The sequence below is a fragment of the Hydra viridissima genome, unplaced genomic scaffold, assembly GCF_058129835.1.
Source record: "Hydra viridissima isolate aposymbiotic clone 2 unplaced genomic scaffold, HvirCarnegie_v1 scaffold_6, whole genome shotgun sequence".
In the NCBI taxonomy this organism is placed as follows: domain Eukaryota; kingdom Metazoa; phylum Cnidaria; class Hydrozoa; order Anthoathecata; family Hydridae; genus Hydra; species Hydra viridissima.
In genome coordinates, this window is record NW_028324305.1 from 5,421,291 (window position 1) to 5,448,423 (window position 27,133).

The following is a 27,133-nucleotide window of genomic DNA, read 5'->3' on the forward strand; positions in this document are numbered from 1 at the left end:
TTTTTTATAATTATTAAAATAAATATTTTAAAGATATTAAGGATATTAATATAGATCACTATAAATATTTATTACAACAAATATCATTTAATTCTTTTTTTTTTTATTAACACTTTTTTTTAAACTTTTTATAAATATTCATTATAACACTCGGTTTGCACCACGCAACGCTAAGTATCCCTGTACAACATCTGGTGTGAGTCTTCTTATCTTTTTATACTCCTCTACACTTGCATAATACAACCCAGAATTTGGATCAGTGTAACATGCCTATGAAACAAAAAGCCCAAAACAAAAGAAATTAAAATGGTGGACAATCATTTTAATTTTTTTTTGGATCAAGAATATCTTTTTAATATAAACATAATATTCACAGCGAGAAATATTCACAGCAAGAAATATTTACAGCAAGAAATATTTACAACAAAAAATATTTACAACAAGAAACTAATTAATAAACAAAAAGTAAACAAATATTACTGAACCCAAAAGCAAAAAGGTGTCTTTTGTGATCTTTAATTCACACTGACAAACAACTTAATGCTAGGCCCACTTTATTGCATGCAAATTTTGTTAAAGTTCAATAATAATTACTACAAACTTAAAAAAAAATTAGCAAAAAAAAAAAAAAAGGAATCTGAACAATGGTATGTACAAACTTTCTAACTGAATGGTATGTACAATCTTTCTAGCTGAAAATTGTATAACAACAAATGGAATCTGAATAATTATATGTAAAATAGGGATTAAAATTTTTTAAATTTTTTTCTGAAAAAATCAAAAACTTTTGCCTAAAAACAATAACATAAATCCTAATTTTTCTTAATTAAAAAAAAAAAGGTCCCTCAAATTAATTTATGGAATAATGATATCTAACACGAGTGCTTTATTACTCTTAATTATTTGAAATAATAATTTATTACTCTTATAACTGGTAATTACTGGTAATACTTCCTAAAACTTTTTATGACTAAAACTTTCCAGACCTTTCTTGAACTTTCAACAGCTGTTTAAAACTTTTTATGACTAAAACTTTCCAGACCTTTTTTGAACTTTCAACAGCTGTTTAAAACTTTTGACAACATTCAAGTACTTTCCAAAACATTGTAGAACTTTCTGGAATTCCTGCAACTTTTTAATTTTCCAGAACAATCAATAGCTAGATACATATCTGATATCTGTGTAACTGTTTATATAAGGCATTGTTATCAAATAAGTGAAGTTACTTTCTGTGTTGCTTAAGATATTAGTATATAATATTACACAAAATGAATTTTTTTTTTAATATGAAAAAGAAAAAGGACCAAAAAGATCTGCAACAAAAATCTGGTTCGACTTCAGCAGTCACACAGGAGAATAGGAAATATGCCTTTAGAAGAATCATCACTAGAAGAAAAATGCAGAACTCTTCAATATCTCACTCCAGTTTCAAATTATTGGAAGATGCTCTGAATGTACCTTTTGATATTACACAAGTTAAGGTTCAATGGTTCAATCTAAAGACAAGTAACTTTAGCATCAACAACTGAAAAGCAAATGTGAAATGTGAAATGTGAAATGGTTCTACTAAAGACAAGTAACTTTAGCATCAACAACTGAAAAGCAAATGTGAAATATGAAATTGTTCTACTAAAGACAAGTAACTTTAGCATCAACAACTGAAAACCAAATGTGAAATGTGAAATGGTTCTACTAAAGACAAGCAACTTTAGCATCAACAACTGAAAAGCAAATGTGAAATGTGAAATGGTTCTACTAAAGACAAGCAACTTTAGCATCAACAACCGAAAAGCAAATGTGAAATGAAAATGACTTCAAGAACTTGTCAGAAATATTGTTGTTATTGAAGAACTACTAGAGGCAGGAACCATCTACAATCAAGATACCAAGAAGCAATCAGTGTACTGAATGTGCAAACAAAGTGCTGCAGAATCTTTATACTGTCTGCAAAAATAAGAAAAACTGCAGCTTAGATTTATTCTAAGTGATAAAAATTGTACAGCGCATACTGTACATGGATTAGAATATTTACGAGCTCTATTGTTGCTGTTTGATACATACATGTTATGTAATACATACAACATATGGAAAATGTATTTCTTGTTTTTGAGGTGACTTTTTGTAAAAAGATATTGAAATAACATTTCATTTTTCTTATGCAAAAGTTCAAACTAAGCAGGAACATTAGCTTGTAAAAATGTTTTAGCCCAAACTTTCTACCTAAAAATCATATAACACTAATAACAATAGATAACAATACATACCAGCTGTCCAGATAAATCAGAATACTTTTTTACAGGTTTCACTGGTGGAGGTGTTTCTATACTCAAATCTAAAAAAAAAAAACAACTGAAAATGAAAAACTAATAAAAGATATTGTCAAAGCTTATTCAATTCTTAAATTTTGTTTATTCTTTTAGAAATGATAAACAACCGAATAAAAGCAATTAATTTCAACAGCTTTGTGGCAGCAACTAAAAATACAGGTAATTTTAGAAAAATAGACATAAAATAATTTTTCAGTGAACAATTTACATGATACTGCATTTGGAGGAAGCTGAAGTCTTTCAGTTTGAGCGACTTGACGAACACTTTTCCATGTTTTTTTCTTAGCCAACTTTGAGGCATTTGATGTCTAATCAGTTGTTAAAAAGAAAACAAAAATAAAACTTAAAAAGTTAATGACAAATTAAGATAAGATTTACTTTTTTGGTAAAAAAAAAAAAAAAAACTTTTAAATTAAAAATGTTTTTCTACTCCTTCACCTGATAATGTGGGTTTTTAAAAGGAAATTTTATCTTGGGGAAATCTCCGACATCCTTTACAAAAAAACAAAAACAAAAATTTTACTAAATTTTTTAACTGCTTCATTAATGATAGAAAAAAACATCAAAACCTTGTTTCATATAAAAAAAAAAAAATCTTCAAAAATTTTATTTCACATCAAAATATATATTAAAAAATATCAAAAAACTTACAACTTTGTTAATTATACTTACTTCATTTTTCCTTTTGACTTTAGAAGGAGCAGATTCATTGTTTAAAAGGCTGTTCCTTTTTGTCATTTTCATAAAGTATAATTACATTTACAAAAAGAAATATATACTTTCTAAGTGTAGATAAAGATTTTCAGTGAAAGCAAACTTAAAAGAAAAAAAAAATCAAAAATTAATACATAATAAATTAAGAAAAATAAGAATAAATGAAAATAAGAATAAATGAAGTAAGAGTTTTTAGTAAAAATATTCTAATGCGCAAAATGATAAAGCAACATAGAACAGCTTTTGAAATCAGATTCTATCATTAATTGGATTTTCTCAATTTACAAAAATAAAATAAAATAGTCAGTAACAACAGCCAGTATTTAAATAATTTTTAAATTACTAAAAAGTTATTATTAACAAATATTAATTACCAAAAAACTAAAACCAACATCAATAAAAACTTTTAACAAAAAAAATATTTAGCTACAAAACCTTACACCAATACAAACAACTAAAAACTGATACAAACAAATAAAAAGTTTTTTCATTTTCAGCTAAAACTATTATAATTTCTAAATTTTAATCTTTCGTTTCTTCTTGCCTTTTCGATCAACTTCATCTTGCAAGCGTTTTTTCAGAGCTTCTCTCCTCTCTTTTTCGATATCCTACAAAAAACCAGCCTTCTTTTAAAAAAAAAAAATACCATCAAAAAAGTGATGATTTTATGGATTTGCTTTATAACAACAAAAAATAACTTATGCAACAATAAGTTTCACAGTTAACTCGAACTAGTTTCTACTGGTACATATCAACTGATTATTTGTGCAGCATTTTTTTTTTTGTTCTCAGTAAAACGGTTTAAAAAACAACTTTAAACTATGTGCAATCTCTTTTAAATTAAATTATCAATTAAAATAAAAAATAATTTGTTCTTATTTTAACTGCTAGGTTCAATGGATCAAAATTTCAACAAAACTCAATAAGCCATACATTTTCTTTATCTACTGCCAAAGAATGCAGGGAATTTGATGAACCTGAACAATCTGGTATTTGATCGTTGGATGCTTTTGTTTCAACAGTTTCTTTAACTAAACCAATCAGAAGAAAGAACTAGAAACTATACTACAAAAAATAACAATAACTTAATACTAAAAAGAGCTTAAAAAAGACTGTATAGTAATTAAAGTACTGTATAGTAAGTAAAGCACTGTATAGTAAGTGTAGTACTGTATATTAAGTAAAGACTGCATAGTATGTCAACAACACAACAGTGTCTTATGTATGAAGTGTACTGTTGCTATGCTTAAAATCATCATAGTTGCTTTATATATGAAACATTAAGTTACTATTCAAAACACACTAAAGAATTCACTGTGCATTGCCTTATTGTTGTTGTAAAATTAATGCACCAAATTAAAATGACAAAAACGATTTATATAAAAAATGACAAAAGAATTCAAAAAATGAAAAAAAAAAAACAAAAAACAAAACAAAAACAACAATCCATTTATAAAAGCATTTTAATGAAAACATTTTTAACCTAAAATTTTCCCCAATTTTGAAATATTTATTTAAAATTTTCTTTTAGTTGCAAAAAAGTACAAAAAATTAAAATCAGGAAAAAATAAATAATAAACTACCTAGATAAGACTCTGTAAATGATTTGTTTATCATCACATTACTGTATAGCTCTTTGAGATAGGGTGTGTCGAAAATTGAAAAAGGATAACATTGTTTTGATATCTAAATGATATAAAAACAACTAAAATAATCAAGTACAATACATTTTCATTTCAATTAATGTAAAAAAAATATACATGCAAGTTGAATGCCAAATTGGAAAATGTAATGCAAAAAATATTTTTACTGCATATGAGAAAAATGGGTTTTGGATTTAACATTTATGCAACATTTTTTTCCACAATTTAAATAATGAAGTTTAATAGTTAATGTTGGCAAACTTATTTTAACTTACATCACCATTCCAAATCTTATTGAAAGATGCTTCATCAAATGGGACTGTCTCTAAATGTTCTAAAAAAAAATTCTTCAACATGATCTAATCCTTCATTTTACAGCATCTACATCTGTTACATAAAAAATACAAAAATTTCAGAGCCATAGCAATACTTACTTCTTGATACTTGGCAACCTTGCAACTTATACTCTTGAATTTCTCTGTCTTTCTTTAATAAAAGTTCTACAAGTTCTTGTTGCCTTCGAGAAAGTTCTGATACCATTATAAAAAGTGGCATGATTACCTGATTGCTTGTCTAAAGTTTGTAAAACAGAACTTCTTAAAGCTTAGTGAAAATTTAGTAGAAAAAAAATAAAGTCATGTAGACTTTCATTAGTAATGGACAACAAGTAAAGTAGAAATTTCTTTATCAGTCTTAAAATAAATCAAACTATCTGGAGTTTATTAAAATTTCTGTTAATAACCAATAACAAATTAATAACAAATATAACCTTATAAATAACGTTATAAGATTGTATTTGTTGTTAATTTATTATTGGTTGTTAATAGAAAATTAAAACGCCAATTTTTAGATCATTACATAATTTTAAGATGTCTTTTATTTTTATTTTTTAATTAAGTTTAAAAAGATTTTAATAAACATAAATTTAAAAAAAAGAGTCATCTCTTCTGTGAAATTTCATTATGTAGTTGTTAAAAAGCAAAATATTTACTTTTTCACTGCTAGATTTATTCATCAAAAAAGTCCAATTAAACGGAACGCCGACTTGGAGTTTAGATTTGAAAGATAGTTCCAGCAGATCATTTTGCAGCAGAATCTTAAAAATGGAACAAAAAATGATTACTTCAAATTATACTGTAGGATGCATTTTTTAAATCTTACATTTATAATATCAATAATAAAAAAATGAATAAATAAATAAAAGTGATCAAATTGAAAGTGAAAGATTTTAGACTTGTTCGTAATTCAAAAAGTAAATGAACTGAATCTAATTTCAATTATCACAACTCAATTTAATTTACATTATCATAGTAGCAATTATCACAAGTTAAATTATCAATATCGGTAATATTTAGTAACTATTACATTATTGCTGTATATTACTATTGGATTATTATTATTGAATTATTATTAAAAAAAAAAAAAAAAAATTCAAAAGAAACTGGTGCAATATATATGTGATTTCTCATAAGTTTAGAATCTCCTGACTTTGTTAGAAGTGAAAACAGGAAATTCAAACATGTTTCTTCTTTAGACTCTTCTTCATAAGTGTGCAAGTTTTGTTTCCAATCATGCATTTAAACCTATTGTGGCTATAACTAAATGATTGGTTTCTGCTCTCAATCTTCTAGATAAAAATAATTAAAGTTTTGCATGAAATTAGTTTAAGCAGCCAAAGAACCACAAGGAAGCAGAGATAACACCTAGTGTTCACATGATGATTTTGATTTTTGCATATTTTGTCAATATCTTATGCAGTAAGAACATTGTTATCACCAAAAAAATTTTTACTTTTAATAAAATAATACCAAATAATTATATTTACATGCATCTCTCAAATGCTCTCAAACATTTTACTAACTGTATATAGGGTTGCTCAAGATAACTGTATCTCAAATGGATCAATTTTTGCAGTCAATTCAATCAAAATTTGTGGTATTACAATAATAAGAGCTGAGAAGGTTCAAAACATTAACAACTGTGAATGCTAGAAAAATGTTTGATTTTTTAGATGATCTGATGCAGGTGATGACATTAAAGGAAAGCAATACATCATGCAAATCATGCACAAAAAATGTATTTCAGGAACCCTCCAAGAGTTATACATTCTCAATTCAATCTACTTGATGTTTAACTAAGCCAGAATTTAATATCAACAATCCTAACAGCTTGTTGCACTATCATACAATGATGTCAAAATAACTGGCAAACAGTCAACAAGTTTCGAAGTAATAACTTCAGATATGTGTTTTCTACCAGAATGTACAATAAATTTTGTGCAAATTTATTCTCTTTAACTTGTATCAAAGTTTATAAAACAAAAATTCTTCTTCATCCTGCTTTTAGAGAGCGCAAATAACAAACTAGAAAAGCTTCATCAAACCACAAACAAGAACTAATCTTTTAAATCTCAGTATTCAACCTATAAAAGTACAACTCTCGTCAGTTATAACTATTTATTCTCTTCATTTGCTAACTGTTTTTACGTAAAGTTTCTTTCGAAAGTTCCAAACATTTTATTGATTTTATTTTGCTGACACTAGGTCATATGTATGTATGTATGTATGTATGTATGTATGTATGTATGTATGTATGTATGTATGTATGTATGTATGTATGTATGTATGTATGTATGTATGTATGTATGTAAGACTTTAACTTTAGCAATTCCACTTACTTTGCTTGGTTGCATCATGATGAATATCTTGAACTAATATATATATATGTATGTATGTATGTATGTATGTATGTATGTATGTATGTATGTATGTATGTATGTATGTATGTATGTATGTATGTATGTATGTATGTATGTATGTATGTATGTATGTATGTATGTATGTATGTATGTATGTATGTATGTATGTATGTATGTATGTATGTATGTATGTATTCATACAACTTAACTTTTATTTAAAGCAAAAAATTTTATTGCTCCACAAATTAAACTGAAAATGAATTTTAGGAAACTTGATTTCTATTAAGTTACATGCATCGCAGTCAAAAACAATTTTTCAAAATCATATTTTACTACGACAACATGGAAATAGGAATGAAATGGAAAGGGAATTTCATTTCAAAAAGAATACAAAGAAAACTAAAAAACTGAAAAGCTTTTTATATTACATTTTTGTATAAGAACTTTTTCTGTACCTGTTTTATAAACTTGTATATACATACGTATATGCATTATAAAGCAAAAAACCAAATTAATCATTTTACCTTAAACTGTGAAGAAGAAGCTACAAAATTGTTATAACAGTTATCCAAATAACTTAGGAATTTCTCTAATGGTGCTTCGATGTTTGGATTAAGGTCCTTAAGAAGAAAAAACAGAATTGGTAAACAAATTTAAGAAACTTAAGTTTTAAGAGAATTCTGTTAAAAAAAAATCATAAGCTATTTTTATTATTTTTGTAAATTTTATTACTTTCACCTTTAAGTATTTTGTTTTTAAATCTTATTTTTACTACTAAAAAAAAAAAATTAGAAAACTTTATTTGAAATGTAAAAAAATTTAAATTAGACCATTCCCATATATTTTTAGAGAAAGGCATCAAGAAAGCTAAAAGTAACCGACCTTACATTTTTTTAGAAAGTCATTTCCATTTTTTACTTCTTCCCATACCACACCATTGAAGAAGCACATTACTGAGTAGTTTAATGCTTCTTTGATTGTAAAACATGTTTTTAAGAGCAATTGTTCACCCCCACTACAAAGAACTTTAAACCATGGTTGAGTATTTATACTTTCCTTTGTATTCATGGAAACTTGAAAGTTTTCTGACATTTTTACAGCATTCCCTTACAAAAATAAATTTTATACAAATTTAAATATATCTGAATATCTATTAACTTCTAAATATCAGAGACAGAAACCTCACACCACTATTTAAGACAAATTCAATTGCAGAGCCATTGCATAAAATTCTATACATGTAACAATTATAGAAGAAAAAAAGATTATAAAAAACTATTATCATTCATTCACAAAATATATACATTTCAACACTAAATAATTTTCTGTGATTATTAAAGCAATCTTGTATGAGAGAAAAAGTCTTTTAAAAAGAAGTTAAAAATATTTGTTCAAACAACCATTTTAAATGCTTCTTTTCTTTTTATTTTAAAAACTTATAGAAAGGCTGAAAAACTGAAATTGTTAAAAAGTTAAAAAAATTAGAAAATGAAATATTTTTTTATAAATAAATCTGTAGTACACACAGCCTATATCAAATGATTCTTTTGCTATTTGTAGCAACTTTATTCTTGAACTCTCTCAGCAAAACTGTCAGCATGTCAACTGCACAAATTGATTTGTGCTGCAATTAAAGAAGCCTTCTTGGTAGTATATATCAATGATCAATGATCTTCATTGCAGATTTTAGCTTTAACATCTTTTTAAAAATATATAATTTATGATTTAATAACCTTTCTTTACAAATAAGCTATTGCTTTTGTGAGAGCTGCGAACGGTAGACCATAATTTTTTCTGCAATCTTTCTGTTATTTGTACATTTCAAACTCACCAGGTTGAGATTGTCAAGACTTTTTGTCTGAAATGCTGCTTCTGCTGCATGTTCAAGACTTCTAAAATAATTTTTTTTAAAAATTTTATATACTTTTATTCTTTTAAACTAAAAAATTTAAAAAGATATTTAAAAAATAGAAGAAAAAAATCTATATACTTTTAACAATTAAAAAAAAAAAATAAAAAAATAAATAGAAAAGTATTTACCCTAATTTCAGGTAAAGCTTAACTTTTTTCTCAAGAGGGACTTTCATAATGTACTTTTCAGCTTCAACTAGGTTATTTCCATATTTTATACAGACTTCTGCAAATGGCTTAAAAATTAGAGAAATTATAATTCAACAAGTATTGAAAGTAGATTACAAGTGTAATCAAAATTTTATGATCTTCCAAAGTGGTTAAAAAAGTGAACATATAGAGTAAATCATGAACTTTATTTTCACAAAAATACATATAAACAATATAACACCATTTAGTTCAAATCAAAGATTTTCTGGTAAAATAACTGAAGTTCTTTAAATTTATTTTTCATATTTAAAAAAGAACCTTAAGTAAACATTTAGTCTTGAAAACAAACTATCATATACAAGCATTTTAATTTTATTTTAAATGAATATGAAGCAAAAAATCTGTGCCAAACTGTATGACTAGTTTAAATATTCTTTATTCATCGCTCTCAATTTGTAGGGAAAATATTACATATTTTACAAATATAAATAAATTACCAACTTTTTGACTTTTTGTTTAACTAATACCTTAAATCATTGAGCCACTATTTTTAGTTTAAAAAATGGTAAATTTAGGATGTTAATTTTAATAAGAACTGTCTGAAAATTATATTTAGGATTTCATTACTTTCACTAATATTTTTCAGCATAATCTTTTCTTATTTTATTATCATCTTTTTATTATTAAATACCAACCTCATAGCCTATAGGTGATTTTTTTGACTTGGAAAACTTTTCAAGTTCAACCCAATCTCGGTTAGCACTAAGTGCCTGTATCTTTGTCCACCAGTATCGTGATTCAGGAATCAGGAAGTCTTTACGCAGTTGTTCTGCCTGCTTATTAATACCTTGGTAAAGCAGTTGGTATAGTGTATCAGTAACTGAAAGATTTAAGAATTGTTTTCCAAGTTGGACCTGCAATTTACTTTGAAACTCTAGTAGTTTTATGTTTTCATCAGTGACCTAAAAATATTTTATATTTTAATCAGAAGCCTGAACAAATGTTTTTTTAATAAAGACTTTGGCATGAAAGTATACAAATTCTGAAAACAAAGTAAAAAAATTAGTAGTGTAATTTAAAAGTAAATGCAAGCAACACCATTAACTAGCCTGTGAGGAAAATAACACACAGCCTTTATCAAATGATTCCTTTGCTTTCCATAGCATCTTTATTCTTGAATCCAACATTTTCTCAGCAAAACTGTCTTGCACAAATACATTTCCACTGCAACTAAACATATCTTCTTGGTAGTATATATCAATAAGTAGGCGATGCTCTTCATTCTTGCAGTACTGGAAAACATAGAATAGTTATGAAACAGGAAAACATTTCCTTTTTTGAAAACTGTTTAGTTATTACTACCTAGCTTACTGAAAAAATGGTTTTAAATACAGAGTGTATACATGAAGATTTTATACTAAGCAAATATTAAATTTTCAATTTAGGGAATTTATGCATAGCAAATTATAAATTTATACAGAAACATGTTTTACCTTTATGAACAAGCTCAATGCTAAAGGGAATGTCCTGATCTTCATTAAAAACTCACCAGTTGTCATGCTTTTTCGCATATCTTCAGTAACCATATTCACTAAACAGGGCAAATAAAAAAAACATAATTGGTTTATTTACAAAAATTCTACTTACTGTATATTAAGTAGGCTTGAATAAAATCCAGGTTTTTCTCTAAAAAACATAACTAGGATTTGAGTTTTTAGTGAAAAGGTCATGTTTTCAACACCAATGAAAGCAAAAATTTTAAAGTCCACTTCATGTTGCAAAAATAATTTTGGTCCAAAAAAATAATTGGATTGCATGCAGGTTTTTTTTTTTAATCAGCATGTTTTCTATATATTTTTTAGAAAATAATGAATTCATTAACTGATAAAAATACTATAACTTGAGTGTTAAACTCACCTGAAGTCTGAAGCTATTTCTATATGCTAGAACAAAACTACATAAATCAAAAAATCTAAAGAATTAACAATTTTGTTTCAAATTTTAGTTAATATGTAGTTACTATGTAGTTACTTCCAATGACATCTTTTAGCATAAAAGCCACTTTTGATTTTGAGTAAAGAAAGATTTCACTCCACCCTATTAAGAAATTTATATTGTAAAACTTACTCTGATCATCAGATGCATTAGCCATTACTCTTGTAATCAACTTTTTGTGTTAAACTTTAATCTAGTTTTTCTTATATTAAATCTCGTTTTTTACTTTTGGTTAAAAGTATAGAAAAGCTAAAATCAGAAGCTTTGTGTTTTTTTTATTTTCAAGTGGGTTTTGGATGGGTTATTGGGTATTGGGTGTTCAGTTGCCAAAGTTTAGTCCAAAGCAATGCAAAAACTTTTAGTTAAAATTCATGGCTCGATTTATTGCAACTCTTATTTATTAGCTTTAATGTTAATGATTTAATACTGATAATGTATATTAATGACATAATGCTGATGATGTCATGTAGATGATGAAATTTTAATCTAATGTTGATATGTAATGTTAATGATGTAATGTTTATGATGTAATAGTGATGATATATATGTTATGTGTTCACTTACTCGGACTTTATTGTGCATTTGGAATGGCCTAATAAATGTTTAGTATTTACTAATGTGATGCAACATATACTTAGTACTTATATTTAAAAATGATTTGAAGTGTTATTTTGATAGACTTGACAAGCATTTGTTAACATTCTCATATTATTTTCTAATAAATACCATTAGGCTCCAAGTGTTAAAAAGTTACACGGAACATTAAATCCAAAGAAAAAATTTTATGCAGTTTTTTGTAGCAGCATAATACACAGTCAATCAAAAATGTCAATTCTGAAAAGGCTATAGATATTTATACCAAGGTCAGTATCACCACTTTGTACAGCCTTCTGTAAAGCTTGTTCATTGCTTTTCATCTTCATTAGCAAAGGAACTTGATCAGCGGCCTTGGCTTCATAATCTAAAAGCTAAAACATTGTCTAAATATAAATATCAGATATTTTTAAAAATACAATAGAAATAATAAAACATAGTTTTAGTAAGACCTCAAGAATCTTATAAATATTTTTAAAGGGATTGTTAAAAAAGTTTTAGGTTTCTGTGAAGCAGAAACCCAAACCAATTCTACCAGCTATATTTATACTTTTGCTATGCTTTCAGAAAGTTTCCTAATCAAATAATTGTTAAATGCTTGTAGCAACATACATAAGATAAAATAATACATTTACTATACAAAACAACATACCATTTTACAAATTGAAGCAAATAAATAAAAATTAGCAAATTATTCTTTAAGAAAATAAAATTTAATAAACTACACTTGTTACAGTTGAGCAGTTAAAAAGATACAAAGAAAAAAAAAAAAAAAAAAAAAAGACCATTAAAACAGTGAATTTTAAGAAAAAAAATTCCAATAAAAATACCTTCATTGCAAGTGCAGTTCTTCCTTTCTCAAATGCTTTTAATGCTATTTCTGTGTAGGAGATCCCTGGGGTATCCCCTAGTTTTTCTGCAATACTTTTAGCTACCAGCTCATCTGCATTATTGTCTTGTAAAACCTATTTTAACCAAAAAATTTAAGATGAAAAAAACCCATAGAAGATGCAATTCATTATAAAAATGTCCAAACTTGTAATAAGTAACCTTGTAACATGCCCAGTGCGCAAGAATTCTGCTAGCTCCCTCCCTTTTTGGAACATGAAGATAGTCACAAATTTTGATAGCTAAGAGGTACAAACGCCTTGCTATCAACCTAGTCAAATGATAATTCCATATTTTGTTAAAAAGATTTTGGACATGATAAAACAGGCAATATATGAAGAAAATTAGATATTTTTTTCTTTATCCTTTAAATTAAACTTAAAAAGTATTTTATAGCAACTGTGTCCTTAAAATGAAAACAAAAACAGCTCTAGAAGTTATATTACATTATGTAATATAACTTCTAGAACAAAAAAAATCTTTTTATCTTCTTAACAAATAAAAGCACCTTAGGTAAACATTTAAAAAAAAAACATATCTGATCAGGTCCATCTTTCTATGTTTAGTAACTCACTTGATCTAAAAGAATAGCAAAAAAAAAAAAAAAACAAAGCTTACCTGTCTATTAGAACAGGAGTAGTCAGCCTCTGTAGCCTGTGTTATGTGTTAAAGATATTTTTCATTTAACATTATTTATAACTTACATTTTAAAAGATTTTAGCAAATCTCCATTTTTTTCACTGAGATTATTTTATTAAAACTTAAGTTGAAATAGAAACTATAACATTTAAGTTTATCTTATACCAAATGAAATGTGCCAATGTTCAAATAAAAAAAAAAAAAAACTTAAAAAATGGAAAGCATTTATGTAAAACATTCTTTAAAACAAAAGATACTGATCATAAGTGATTGGAATCCCAATTTTGAAGTCACGAATGTTGTTTAAAACTCTAATTGTCTGACACATGTCAACAAAAGCTTGAGGACGCATATCTTGCAAAAATCTTTTTCCAAATAAAGCAGCCTAAATGAGTTTGGTGATAACCACAATAGAAATAAGCAAAAACAAAAACAAATTAGTGTAAAGATTTTTTAAGCTAATGTGTACAAAAAAAAGTTTCATGATTTTTAAAAAGGAAGGTGCAGTCTTTTTTTTGCAAATACTTTTACATTAATAACAATATTGATAGCAATTCTAGTCTTGTTGGAGTTATCAATATTGGAAATCATTTTTATTTCTACCAGTACATCGTAGATAATCCAATATAACACAATTTTTTTTTTTTAATTTATTTAGTTTTTAAATAATGATATCAAAATTTGTTAAATTGAACTTTTATTTATTATTCATCATTTCATTGTTCAAATTTCCATCATTTCACCATTCATCATATGTCATCAAAGATCAAAAGAAAATATTGCTTACTAAATATTACTTAAAAATTGGTTCAAAAAAAACCTTTATTAAGCGCCTTTGTTTCTTGGGTTCAAACTCATATCCTGCAGCTTTAATGCATTCCTGAACTGCTTCTAATAAGTGATCTTTAATTGTTTTCATGTATTCATCAACTCGAACAGTTTTTTTCTGGGAAAATAGATAGAAATATTTAAAGAATGAATGGCTTCAAAAAATTACTGAAAAAATCTAGAGCATTACCTCATACTCTTTAGAAGCATCAAGTAGCATGGCACCTGGTTTTACGGATCCCAATTTATGTATATCTTCAACTTCCTCTAGAATTAGATTTATAGCTTCCTCAATGGAAATAACCCAACAGAAATTACTTAAATCATTAAAATTAATATTTACCAGGTACTTTTTGAAGAAACTCTGTAATCTTGTTCCCCACTAGCCTTACTCCATCCAGTTCCTGGACCAAGTGCACATTAGTGTCTACAAAATACCTTTCAAACATAAAAGCCCTTTAATTCAGAGGAAATGTTAAAATAAAAAAAAATTTATTATCTCAATAGTTTATCAATAAGTTTAATTATGTAGCAAAAACAAAATATAAATTTTTAAAACAAAACAACCAAAGAAAACTGCATATTTTCCAGAATGTTAAAATATGTTAAGTCTTTTTCTAAACAGCATCAAGAAAATGACCAGACAATTTTATTATTGCTTCTATACTTTTGTTTGGCAAATGAATACCAACCTCTATTTAGGCGTCCAAAAAATATTTAAAAATAAAAAAAACATTCAAAATGTAAAAATCATTTGTTTTGGTCAAAAACTCCTTTGGTTTGATTGCATAAAATCTATTACTATATTTTGCTATAATGCATATTGCATTTTAGAAAGTTTAAGAGCAAAAAGAAAAATTACTTTAAAGTGTCTTGTTTTGGTCCTACCACTAACAGATAGTTATCCCAATGTCCAACCACAGCCCCAGACCCACACCAAACAAGCTGCAAGGGGCATATTTGTAAATGAGAGTTATATTGACAATAAACACCCTACAAGACAGAAAAAGCAACAATAAAAATAATAGAGAAACATACTGTTGATAATAAAACTATTATTATCTTTGAGTTGATGCAATCAATCAAAGCAATCAAGGAAAACAAACTAAAATTCAACAATGATTTTTAAAACATAAAACAAAATTTTACTGATAGGTCAGAGGACCCAATCCAGAGCAGTCCTGTATCAGCAAACATAGCAACATACTTTTGGTTAAATGAAACTGAAATTTTAATGAATGAAGTCACAGGGTGGCTAATGAGTGGATTCTAAATATGAGTAAACCAATAAGTATCTTAAGCTTAAAAAAAAATGATAACAAAAGTAAAAATTAAAAAACTTTAAAAAACTATATAAAATATATTAAAACTTATACTATTCTTAAAATGAAATAAGAAATTATTTGTAAAACAATGTCTGTTAGTTAAAATTATATTCCATTAAGCTTAAATTTCTTTTCAAATATATGCGGTGTAAATAACATATGTGTAAAAATAACATCTATATAAAAAAATAACATCTATGTTTATAAGAAAGAAAACAAATTTTTTGTTACCTTTGATTTGTGCTGAAAAGTGTCAAGCTCGTAAAGAGCACTATCAATGGCCATTAATACTGTAGATTGCTTATCTGGTAAATTTAAAACAGCCCAACTGCTAGGAGGGGATTCAAGAGCTGAAAGTTAAAAGAAACAACAATAGGAAATTTCTCTGTATGAGTTTTTAAAATAAGAATATAAAATGCATTTTATCAATATATATTTTTGAAATATTTAAATTTGGTGTCAAATGTGCACCATAGGCTTCATTTGGCTCTAATTACTATGAAAAAATAATTTTTTTTATACTACCAAATTTTTCTTGTACTTCTTGTAGGATGCTTTTAAAAATATTTTTTTTGCCAGTATAAGTAGCACCCTACTGTATAGTCTGTTTTCATTAAAGAATGATTTGGAAAAACTAATTTGCAAAAATACTTACCAAATGGAGATTGCAAACGGTTTAGCTTTATATCATAAATATTTTGTGCCACAAAGAACTGGTATTCACTAGTCAGCAAACATATCCCAGTTCCATAATTGCTGGTAAAGATCTCTACTTCCAAAATCAAAGCTCTTTGAGGTTCCTAAACAGGTCATAATAATTTTATAAGTTTGCTTTGTAAATTAAAATTTGTTTGAATTTTTTTATCAAACTTAGTTGCAAAATCAATTTCTTAAGAATATATAAGTTTCTTGAAAACATTTTGTAGCAAGAAGCCACTAAGTATAATAAGGTTACACTATTTACTTTTTATTTTAGGCTCAACTAGTTTAACGCCTGGATGGTTCCTGAATAAATGGGTAACTAAATAGAAATCTTTTGTTTTAACCACTTTGCTGCTCAATAATGACATGTATATAATAAACATTATTTAACAATAATTATGCAATTTTAACGAGGTGAGCTACTTAAAAATTTTATTGCTTCCAATCAAAAATTGTCAAAATCATGACAGAAAAGACAAACATTTGACTGCACAAGAAGTTTCAAATGCAAACAGGTAAGTAGCAAGTAGGAATTCATATATGCTGTGGTATAGTGATTCAAAAAATGCATCTAATTTTACTTTGATAAATACCATACTTATCAGGGTGTGGTATTAAAAACTACTCCTTTAAAACTTTTTGAAAAAAATTTAAGTGATCAGACATATTAGGCAGAGATTTTCAAATTCTATGAAAAAGCTTACCACAAAAAAAGATGATTCCTTTTTATATTCACCAAACATGTCATAAATGTACATAACACCATCTTCAGATACGCATAGTAAATCTTCCTTGTTAGACCACCCCATTTTTATTAACTTTCCACCATCCCACTAAAATAATAACACAGAACAATTCTTTTTTAATGTTAACAACTTTATTCTTATTAAAACAACTTGTGAGCAGTGTTCAACTTGTGAGCAGTGTTGAGACTTGAAATTTCACATGATGAGCTCAACACATTATTTTTAGCTTTTATTTGCAAATTTTTTGTTTTCTGCTTCACTCGTTAAGTAGTGAAACTCCAATCTTTACTTTTTTATGTTGCAAAATTTTTTTTAAATATGAAAGCATCAATATAAGTTTACTTTGATAGTAGCTTGCTCAATGCCAGATGCTGAGAATATATTGATGGTACTTTTTGTATTACTGCTTACACTTGTACTATCCTCTTTTGTAATGGCTGAAAAAACAACAGATTAACTATTAATTTTTCATTTACATTTTCAGTATTTAATAACATTCTTAGGTTATAACTGCATCTCTAATCAACTAAAAACATTTGTAAGAGCAAACTTTATACAAACCAAAACTTTTATCTTTTAAGTTTTATAAAAAAATGTTTCTTTAAGATAAAAATAAATAAAGCTATACTTATAAACTGGTTAATTCCTGTACTTAACAAACAAATAAGTAACAATAATGATATTCTTTAATTCTAATTAATTTTATATTTTAGGCACAATAAACACAGGTATTTGTAAATCTAGTGTGATTATGGCTTTTGCATTTCTAAAAGCACCGTTCAACAATATAGAATATTTTGTTGTAAACAAGTTGTGGAACATGAAAAGAAAGACTGCAAACCTTCTAAATCAGTTATTCACTGGGTTGGGAAGCTGGTTACAGGCATCACTGGAGTAAGTAATCGAAATGTGCATCAATTATCTGTTTTACTATCATCCATTTTTGATGTCACCACAAAGCTCCATGGAATTCCAAAGTTAGAATCAGGATCTGGATATGCAGAAGCTGATGCAGTATATCAGCATCTGAAATGCAGGATTTGTACTCTTGTGATAATTGTAATGTGTTAGACAACACTACTTTCAATATTGGAAAATTTAATTGTGCTTGTACTTTATTTGGCATTGTACTCTATTTGGCATTGTACTCTATTTGGCAATGTACTCTATTTGGCATTGTACTCTATTTAGCTTTGTACTCTATTTAGCTTTGTACTCTATTTGGCATTGTACTCTATTGAGAAAATCTTTTATGAATGACTTGCAGACCTCACAAATAAAGTATTGATAGCTAATGTGTTTAATAAATGTTTAGGGCCATCCACTGGATCAGAAATAGTATTCTTTAAGAGCTCTAGAGAGTAGTGATCAGAACTGAATCAAATACCATTATGATTTCAGGTGCCATCAAAAATATTGTAACAACATCTGTACAAAAATTTATGAAAAGATTGAGAGTAAAAATTGGAAAAACTTTTGGTCTGAAAAAGCAAACAATTTATTGAGTTTTGAAGCATTTTTGTTCTACTAGATCTGTCCTCAGAGCAAACAAATGTGGCCGACCAAAAACATCAAAGAATAAACAAATTGCTCATTTATTTATCAAAAGCTAATCCATGATTGAATGCATTCTTTTTAAATGCTTATTTAAAAACTAATTATGGTGTAAATTGTAATACTTGAATCAGCAATTGTATATTAAGAAACTTTTGATATTAGACATAATCAAGCAAGAGTTAAGTTTGTAAGAAAGCATTTATTGTGGAACTCACAACAATGGTCAAAAGTATTCTGGAGCAATTAACCCTTTGCATTTCCAGCCTAGTAACTCATAGAGTATACCAATAACTCCAGCACAAAATTAGTTACAAGTACATACCTGTGATGTAGAAGAAAAATGGATTCATTGCAACAAAACAAAACATTTATTTCTTAGCTATTTTATAAAGAAACATATTCTAACTTATATTATAAAAGAAAAACATAAATTTTAGGACATAAAATTTCTTAAAGTGTGATATCTTTCGAAACAATTGCCCATATACATTCACGGTTTACCAGGGCAAATATGATAGTATTCTGAAGTTTCACATCTTTGTCATTTTCCTGTCTATTGGAACACACAACACAATCTCTTTTGTTGCCTTTTTGCAATAAGTGCAATCTTTTGTTCAGTCTTGTTTCATGTGTTGAAGTGGAAGGTCTTGATCAATCTTCATGGAATTCACCTATGAGTTGATCAACTAATTTCTTGATGACCTTCAAATGGGACAGTGGTTTTTCGTTCTTGTTTTTTTTACACACTTATATAAAAATGTATGCATTTATGGCAGACATCTATATTCCCCAAAAGAATCTCTTTTCTCCACCACTTAAGAGATTTAAAAAAAAACAGTATGATGATGCATATTGATCCGTGTGATCAACACCACCCATTAATGCCATGTAGTTAACAACAATTTTTGGCTTTTCCACATTTTGCTGTTTATCTCCTCTTACAAATCTTGTTTTTGTAATGAATCTAGTGCTATCACTGGTGCTTAACAGCATAACCACCCTTTTATCTTTCCAGGACAATATCATCGTTCTTCCCTTTTTGTAAGCAATTGATTTTTATTGTACCTGTTAGATGGCATTTCATTTGCAGTAATTCTTTATTGTGAATTTCATTTGCAATGGAATTCTAGTACGGACAGGCAATTGTGGTTTTACAAAATTATCGGAGGTAATACTTACCATAATATGGGAGAATATTGTACATATATTCTGTTGACCAGTTGATTTTTTGTAAGGGAATTCACTTCCTGTAATATCACTCCATTCATTGTTGTCTACAGGTGGTGTATCTTCATACTCTGAATCAGATTCAATAATTGCAATTCTTCTTTTTTTTATAACTACTATTACGCCACTATCGTCACTATCTGTCCCTAAATGATCTTCTAATAATATTTCAGTTAAATTGTCGCCAAGCAACGCAAAATTGAGATCATCTTCACATAACACTTATTTCACAACTATCGTCAAAATTTTTACCTTCCATCTTCACTACACAAAGGGTTATAATATTATAATTGTAACAAAAAAAAAGTTAAATAAGCACTTATCATAATAATTTAAACATAATAAACATATCATAAATACTATAAGATAAACACAGACTATTTCGCTTACCTAACTGTTAAGAGCACAGAGTCAGAAAAACAACCATGTCACCAGATTTGTGACAGTAGATTTAATGTTAGCATTTTAATGTTGCAAATATGGCAACAACAGAGTGCAAAGGGTTAATCTAAGTTTATAATATTTGGCTCTGATGGAATTAAGTACATAAGACATCCTAATAGCATCCAAATTATCAACTTCCAACTGCTCAGCTTGGTTTAGGAAATGTAATGGTTTGTGGATATTTTTCTCATGATGGTTCCGGTCCAATTCATCAAATTAAAGGCATAATGGATGGAAAATGGGTACAAAAACATTATTAAAGATATGATGCTTACACATGGATTTTCCAACAAAATAATAATCTAAAACATGCATCAAAAGTTGCTAAGAAATTTTTTTCAATTAAAAAAAAACTGAGCTCTTGAATGGCCATCTTAATGTCCAGACTTAGATCTTATCATACATTTATGGAAACACATTAATAGACAAATTCATGGTAAATAAAAACCTTCAAACAGGCAACAACTTTTCAGTATTATTTAAGATGCTTGAAAAACATAAAACTTGATGTCATAATTAAAGATTGTTGATTCAATACCAGCTTGTTGTTAGGCAGTAATTGATGTGAAATGCTATGCAACATGACAATAAGTCTTTATAAATAGAATAACTCTCTTTTTTATACACATCCATTAAAATAGAATTGTATTTTTTTGTTGTCATATTTGTTTAAACTTTGACATCAACATGTTTTTGAGATTTGAGCTTTGTTATGTAAGCAATTAAAGTGTTTTAACTCTCTCATAATAATAACATAACAAATATTTTACAAAAATTTTAAGAACTTAGCTTGATTCAATGCAGAGTTTTTCAAGAAAATGGGATCATTACAATACTTTGAGCATAACTGTATAACTATTATACTAAACTAATGATGAGATTGAAGATGATGAGGAATTCTTGGTATTTGAGCTAGCAACTACTATATTTTTTTGATTGATGCTGACAGCTGAAGAAAAAAACCTCTTTGTAGTATCCAAAATTTGGTTGCCTCTTACACATTCTTTAAGACTTTAAATAATGACATCAGTTTTCATGTTCTATAAGATGCTTGGTTTGAAGCATTATCTTTGATTGTTGCAGCAAATGGTTTGTATCAATTATTTTGCTGAGCGAAGAGTTGTTATAATTCAATAATTTAATGATAAATTTGTTAAAGTTTAAAGTTAAAGTTGTATTTTTTGGATATTGTGAAATTGATCTCACTAATTAAATTATTATTTATTAACTTTTAAAAACTTAATAATAATTAAGTTATATTGTTTATTACTTAAAAGCTGACTGTTTAAGTTTCTGCAGCTCCTTATATTTAAATTGGATTCATGATTTTTTGCTCTAATTTCATATTTGTTAAACTTTTCTTAAACTTATGTTAAATTAAAATTATGTAAGATCATGATTGTTGTTTGAAATTCCAGGTAGAACAATATTTCGCATATTTTTAATCAATAATAATTCGATTAAAGCCTAAAACAAACAACCTACACATTCAATACAAAAATACTGAAAACTTTTTGGAAAATTTTAGCTTACCTATAGGTCCTCCAAAATTACATCCAACAATTATATATTTACTAAGATCAAAGCGATTAACCCAAGCCATATCATAAATTTCAACTTTTCTGTCAAAAAAAAAAAAAAAAAAAAAAAAAGAAATAGAAAAAAGATCATAATGAAAAAACTTTAAGACAATTTAAATGATCTGACCATTGTAGAACCAACATATATTGACCTAAAAATTATATCTGTAATAATCCTGTATACCTGTAAAATTATACCTGTAATAAACCTCTCCTAATGGATTCCAATCAATGGTAGCTGGTGTATCATCATAAAAGGTTGATAGTTCTATGTCCATTTTTATTTAACTCTGTATATAAATTTAAAAAATTTTTAAGGAAAATATAAGTTTACATGCATGTATGTATGTATGTATGTATGTATGTATGTATGTATGTATGTATGTATGTATGTATGTATGTATGTATGTATGTATGTATGTATGTATGTATGTGTATGTATGTATGTATGTATGTGTATGTATGTATATAAGTGTATGTATGTGTGTGTATGTGTGTATATATATATATACATATATATATATATATATATATATATATATATATATATATATATATATATATAGATATACACACACACACTATATACACATTTGTATGTGTGTGTGTGCATGTATATATATATATATATATATATATATATATATATATATATATATATATATATATATATATATATATATATATACATATATATATTTATATTTATATTTATATATATGTATATATATATATTTATATATATATATATATATATTTATATATATATATATATATATATATATATATATATATATATATATATATATATATATATATATATATATATATATATACATATATATATATATACACACACACACACACACACACACACACACACACACACACACACACACAAAATTTGCAGAATTTTTTACTATATGATTTCTGTCAAAATACACAGCTTATACTTATTCCATAAGCAAAATACTAGTTTTAGTTTTTACATATTTATGTACAATAATAGAAACAGTATTTATGCTAGTAGTAAAAATAACTTAGCACTCTATTACTGCATGACATTTAATGTGCTCCTTTAGTTTTGGAATATTTTTTGGCATTTCTTTACACTTGTGGCACTTTAAGGGAGAAGATAATAGACTTTTATAGTGCAGCTCATCAATTTTAATTTTGCCGACTGTGGCCAGTTCATTTAGAATTTTACTAGCTGGTCTAAAAAACGTCGTTGTAAATGAATTCCAATGCTTCTTATTTTTCATATGTATTGATTCAAAATCACAACTTATAACGTGCATGTGTAGCATAGCCATGCTTGGTATAGCATGAAAACCCATTTGAAACTCTGCAACTATGCCACATTCAGCTTTAATTTTTTTGATAAAAGTTTCCGCAACTGATATCATATGTGTGACAAGATCTATATGCTCTGAGCTTAAAGTTTCAATGCCAGATAATTCATACTTCGATACAACTAAGTAATGATGCTTAGCTTTTGGATATTTATCTTTAATAACAGTTACAGAGTCAGTTTCCTCAACAACAAAGTTTTTATCAGCTATTGAATTCTTTAACCCTTGATTCCAATGGGAGTTGCAATCCTTAGTTTTACTTTTTTTTTTAGGAATGGACGGTGAAGTACTGCTATCAGTAGACATATGGCGTTTTTGAAACACAGGACGATTATTAGATATTGTTTAAGCTGACCTACAACTTTTCGATGTGTGCTATTTATTTTGGAATTTATAAACACTAAAATTTGACCGGTAACGAAAATTCCGAGAAAGAGGACTTAATTTCTTTTTGCATATAACAGTTGATAATGAGGGAATCTTCTAGCCTCCACTTTTCTTCGTTAATCGTTGGCTGACACTACCCAAAAAATATTTTAGCGGGAAAATGTTCGGGTTCCATTATCTTCCGCCTGCTAACCGCAGCCGCCACCAGAATCTTTTTTCGGAAGTTAAAGGCTGTACCTATTGGTATTTACAGTGGTTTTGTGGAACTGTGGAATTTTTTCTCTCCGCCGCTAGGAGAAATAAAGACAAAGCGCAAACTTATTGCTTGTTAATTTAAAAACAATCGTCTAGAATACTTTTATTTTAAAATTGAAATTTCGCCGTTCTTTTCATTTCTTCTGGCGGCGGGAGTTAAAAATTCCGCCGCCAGTTGGGAGTCGGTACAACTAGTGATGGCCTCCAAATCTTTTTGCCTCCAAAACTTCTTCTGATGGTTGTTTTCAAATCATTCTGCCTCCAAAAAGGATTTCAGCGGGAATCACCAATCAGCAGAAGGAAACTGTAAATGATGGAACCTAAAACATTGTATCGCAAATTATTTACGCCTCCTAAAAAAGTTGGGCTTTTGATATAATGTTAAATTGCCGCCGGGAGGCATTATTACCTCTAGTTTATGTTATTGCAGTATAAATAAACTTGTTAATGCTTAGCAAACATCAAAAATCTAAAATAGCACCTATTGCTATTTAACAACAAAGGTGACATTTTCTGTAGTAAAAAAAAAAATACCATTTAAAAAAGAAATTGAAAATCCATTTTTAAAAGAAAAGTCTTTTTTAAAAAGCTATTACCTAATTATTTCTTTGTGTAGCACTTCGTAGGCAGGTGTTTATGGTACAAAATCAATTTTTTACAAATTTGTGATTTATTTTTTTAAAATGTTAAATATCAGTTCTTACTACTTTCAAATCATCTGCGAAGGAATGGCTGGTTTTTGCTTCACTGGAAACTATCATCATGGATTTTAATTATTCTTAATTAAAATGGTTCAATTCCTAATCAAACGTTGCCAGCTTGATACAAAATGGGTTTTGGTAAAATGAATTCGCAATCATAGTTTAGAACAGTGTTTCACAACGTGGCACTCACGCCTCACAAGGAGGCTGGGTCAAATTAAATTGATCTTTTAGCGATTCTCAGTTTCTTCAGTAAACAATTCAATTTTTGAATATCAAAAATTTTATCTGTTATATAAGGGGAGTAAGAATTATAGAAAGGTTTAGATGGAACATGGCAAAAAGCTTGGAAAATTATCTGTTACATAAGGGGAGTAAGAATTATAGAAAGGTTTAGATGGAGCATGGCAAAAAGCTTGGAAAATTATCTGTTACATAAGGGGAGTAAGAATTATAGAAAGGTTTAAATGGAACATGGCAAAAAGCTTGGAAAATTATCTGTTACATAAGGGGAGTAAGAATTATAGAAAGGTTTAGATGGAACATGGCAAAAAGCTTGGAAATCATTGGGCTTGATGGTCTACAAAAATATTACAAAAGTAAAGGATGCGTATTTTTGAATGGATGTAGCAACCCCCTCCTCCCTCCCCCCACCCCATCGGGTTTTTTTTAGGACATTTTTAGGTTACCTCAAGAAAAGCACCGGGAAATATTTTGAAGAAATGGATTTTCCTAGATTAAAAACAAGAGCGTTTTTAATTTATGATTATGAACTTATATTTGCAGTGAATACTCCTCATTCTGAAGCCTATTACAATTGACATTTTTTAGAAACTAAAAAATTTTTTTAAATTACATTTTGTTGGTGCCATTCAAAGGCTTAGCAATACTAAAGTATGTAAATGTGACAGATCATTAACAAATTTTTTTCAAAGACTTATTATGAAATAATAGAAAGTTCGTGGGCTGAAAGATGTCAGTAAAATAAAATGTCAGAAAAAAACATTCAGAACGGAACTGATGTCAGAACAGAAGTTTCTAACTTTAAGTGTAGCAAGAGTTCAATACGGAAAAATGTCAAAACGGAAAAACAACAGTACGGGAAAATGCCACAAACAAATGTAATTTAATGCCACAAACAATGGAATTTGATAATTGGGAAATGTAACAATTGGAAAAAAAAGAAGAAATTTAATAATACTTTAAACAAATCCAAGAACTCATTTTGTATTTAGAGCAATTTTTTTAAATGAAGCCCCTTTGACTAAGATTCAGAAAGTAGGGATTTTAGAAAAATTCATTTTGAAAATAGTCCCTAAAAGGTGATGAATAATTTAAGAAATGATTTTAAAAATGGAAAAGAAATTTTTACATTCCTATTTATTCAGAAAACAGAGTGAAATAAGTTTAAAGCGGTGTTTAGTTTTATAAGAAAAATAAAAATTGTACCACAAGAATAAAGATTTAATTGCAAATTAAAAGTACAATTCTAGCAAGTTAATTTTTTAGAGTAAATGCAACAATGCAAGAGTTCTACAATAACAGAACAAGTTTATCTGTCACTGATAAAAAATAGAAAAGGAAGCAACAACCTGCTACTTTTATCACATATACATACATACATACATACATACATACATACATACATACATACATACATACATACATACATACATACATACATACATACATACATACATACATACATACATACATACATACATACATACATACATAATACATACATACATACATACATAATACATACATACATACATACATACATACATACATACATACATACATACATACATACATACATACATACATACATACATACATGCATGCATGCATGATTGTATATCTAATTTTCTTATACTTTCTCTCTCTCCAGAGAAACAAAGTTAATTGAATACTTACAGTCTTTCTAATGCAAAGTTAATCGAATACTTACAGTCTTTCTGTTTGTGGAGCAGCTCTTTGGTGCTAGGTAGTGGCACGCTTAGCTTTCTACTAAGAATATGTAGCACAGTGCCAGACAATTTAAGTCGGGAGTTGGGGGATCATGAAGTTATCTACTTTAAGGGATGGTAGAGGAGAGCGCAATGGAGGTGATTTATGATTCTCAGTGATATTCCCAGTGAATACCCTATTGCTTATCACTGTTTTAAAGGCCTTAAAATAACATGTCAGACTCCTTGTCCTCAAGTTGTTGCAAACTACAATTACCATTGTGTCTGGATATCCTACAGCTTTCAGAGCATCATGGGACTTGTGGTGTTGTAACAACTGGAGGGCTAGAGTTTGATAATTGTGCTTTAGACTGATAGAACATAAAATATTTTAACGAATAACATCTATAAGATGCTTATGAAAATTATAAAACTTTGAAAGTTTTTTTTAAAACCGGAGTCGGTACAATTTTTCTGACTCCGACTCCAACCAAAATGAACTCCGACTCCGACTCCAC

At 27.6% G+C, this 27,133-nt stretch overlaps 4 protein-coding genes across 7 annotated transcripts; all 4 read right to left on the reverse strand.

The window, feature by feature from the left end:
• Window positions 1-53: 53 nt before the first annotated feature.
• On the reverse strand, window positions 54-3,298 carry LOC145190409 (INO80 complex subunit C-like). 2 transcript variants are annotated; one of them, XR_016453786.1, is made up of 5 exons: window positions 3,000-3,148; window positions 2,766-2,819; window positions 2,536-2,635; window positions 1,694-2,332; window positions 54-1,566 (listed from the first exon to the last, which is right to left on the reverse strand). XR_016453786.1 is itself a non-coding variant. In XM_090091885.1 (5 exons), the coding sequence occupies exons 1-5, from the start codon at window positions 3,069-3,071 to the stop codon at window positions 142-144; spliced, it is 423 nt and encodes a 140-aa protein (XP_089948011.1). In that variant the 5' UTR covers window positions 3,072-3,298; the 3' UTR covers window positions 54-141. The 2 variants fall into 2 exon arrangements, 1 of the variants encoding a protein (XP_089948011.1); XM_090091885.1 differs by having other exon boundaries at window positions 54-270; window positions 2,265-2,332; window positions 3,000-3,298.
• Window positions 3,283-8,981, reverse strand: LOC145190324 (non-homologous end-joining factor 1-like). Of its 3 annotated transcripts, XM_090091882.1 has the most exons (9): window positions 8,909-8,981; window positions 8,265-8,488; window positions 7,907-8,002; window positions 5,676-5,780; window positions 5,119-5,257; window positions 4,960-5,018; window positions 4,625-4,727; window positions 3,975-4,072; window positions 3,283-3,649 (listed from the first exon to the last, which is right to left on the reverse strand). In XM_090091882.1, exons 2-9 carry the CDS (start codon window positions 8,472-8,474, stop codon window positions 3,557-3,559), a joined length of 903 nt encoding a protein of 300 aa, XP_089948008.1. In that variant the 5' UTR covers window positions 8,475-8,488; window positions 8,909-8,981; the 3' UTR covers window positions 3,283-3,556. The 3 variants fall into 3 exon arrangements, with proteins under 3 accessions (XP_089948008.1, XP_089948010.1, XP_089948009.1); XM_090091884.1 differs by lacking the exon at window positions 8,909-8,981 and having other exon boundaries at window positions 8,270-8,443; XM_090091883.1 differs by lacking the exons at window positions 5,676-5,780; window positions 8,909-8,981 and having other exon boundaries at window positions 8,265-8,628.
• On the reverse strand, window positions 8,867-22,321 carry LOC145190328 (vacuolar protein sorting-associated protein 16 homolog). Its single transcript, XM_090091881.1, has 21 exons — window positions 22,167-22,321; window positions 21,922-22,010; window positions 17,503-17,597; window positions 17,119-17,247; window positions 16,368-16,512; window positions 15,944-16,062; window positions 15,537-15,656; window positions 15,250-15,380; window positions 14,731-14,825; window positions 14,578-14,654; window positions 14,380-14,505; window positions 13,817-13,944; window positions 13,539-13,574; window positions 13,083-13,191; window positions 12,863-12,997; window positions 12,298-12,406; window positions 10,937-11,034; window positions 10,553-10,735; window positions 10,139-10,405; window positions 9,423-9,529; window positions 8,867-9,274 (listed from the first exon to the last, which is right to left on the reverse strand). The coding sequence occupies exons 1-21, from the start codon at window positions 22,244-22,246 to the stop codon at window positions 9,133-9,135; spliced, it is 2,520 nt and encodes an 839-aa protein (XP_089948007.1). The 5' UTR covers window positions 22,247-22,321; the 3' UTR covers window positions 8,867-9,132.
• Window positions 22,322-22,844: 523 nt separating this feature from the next.
• Window positions 22,845-23,901, reverse strand: LOC145190136 (aprataxin-like). Its single transcript, XM_080066914.2, has one exon. The coding sequence runs from the start codon at window positions 23,624-23,626 to the stop codon at window positions 23,009-23,011; it is 618 nt and encodes a 205-aa protein (XP_079923040.2). The 5' UTR covers window positions 23,627-23,901; the 3' UTR covers window positions 22,845-23,008.
• Window positions 23,902-27,133: the final 3,232 nt, after the last annotated feature.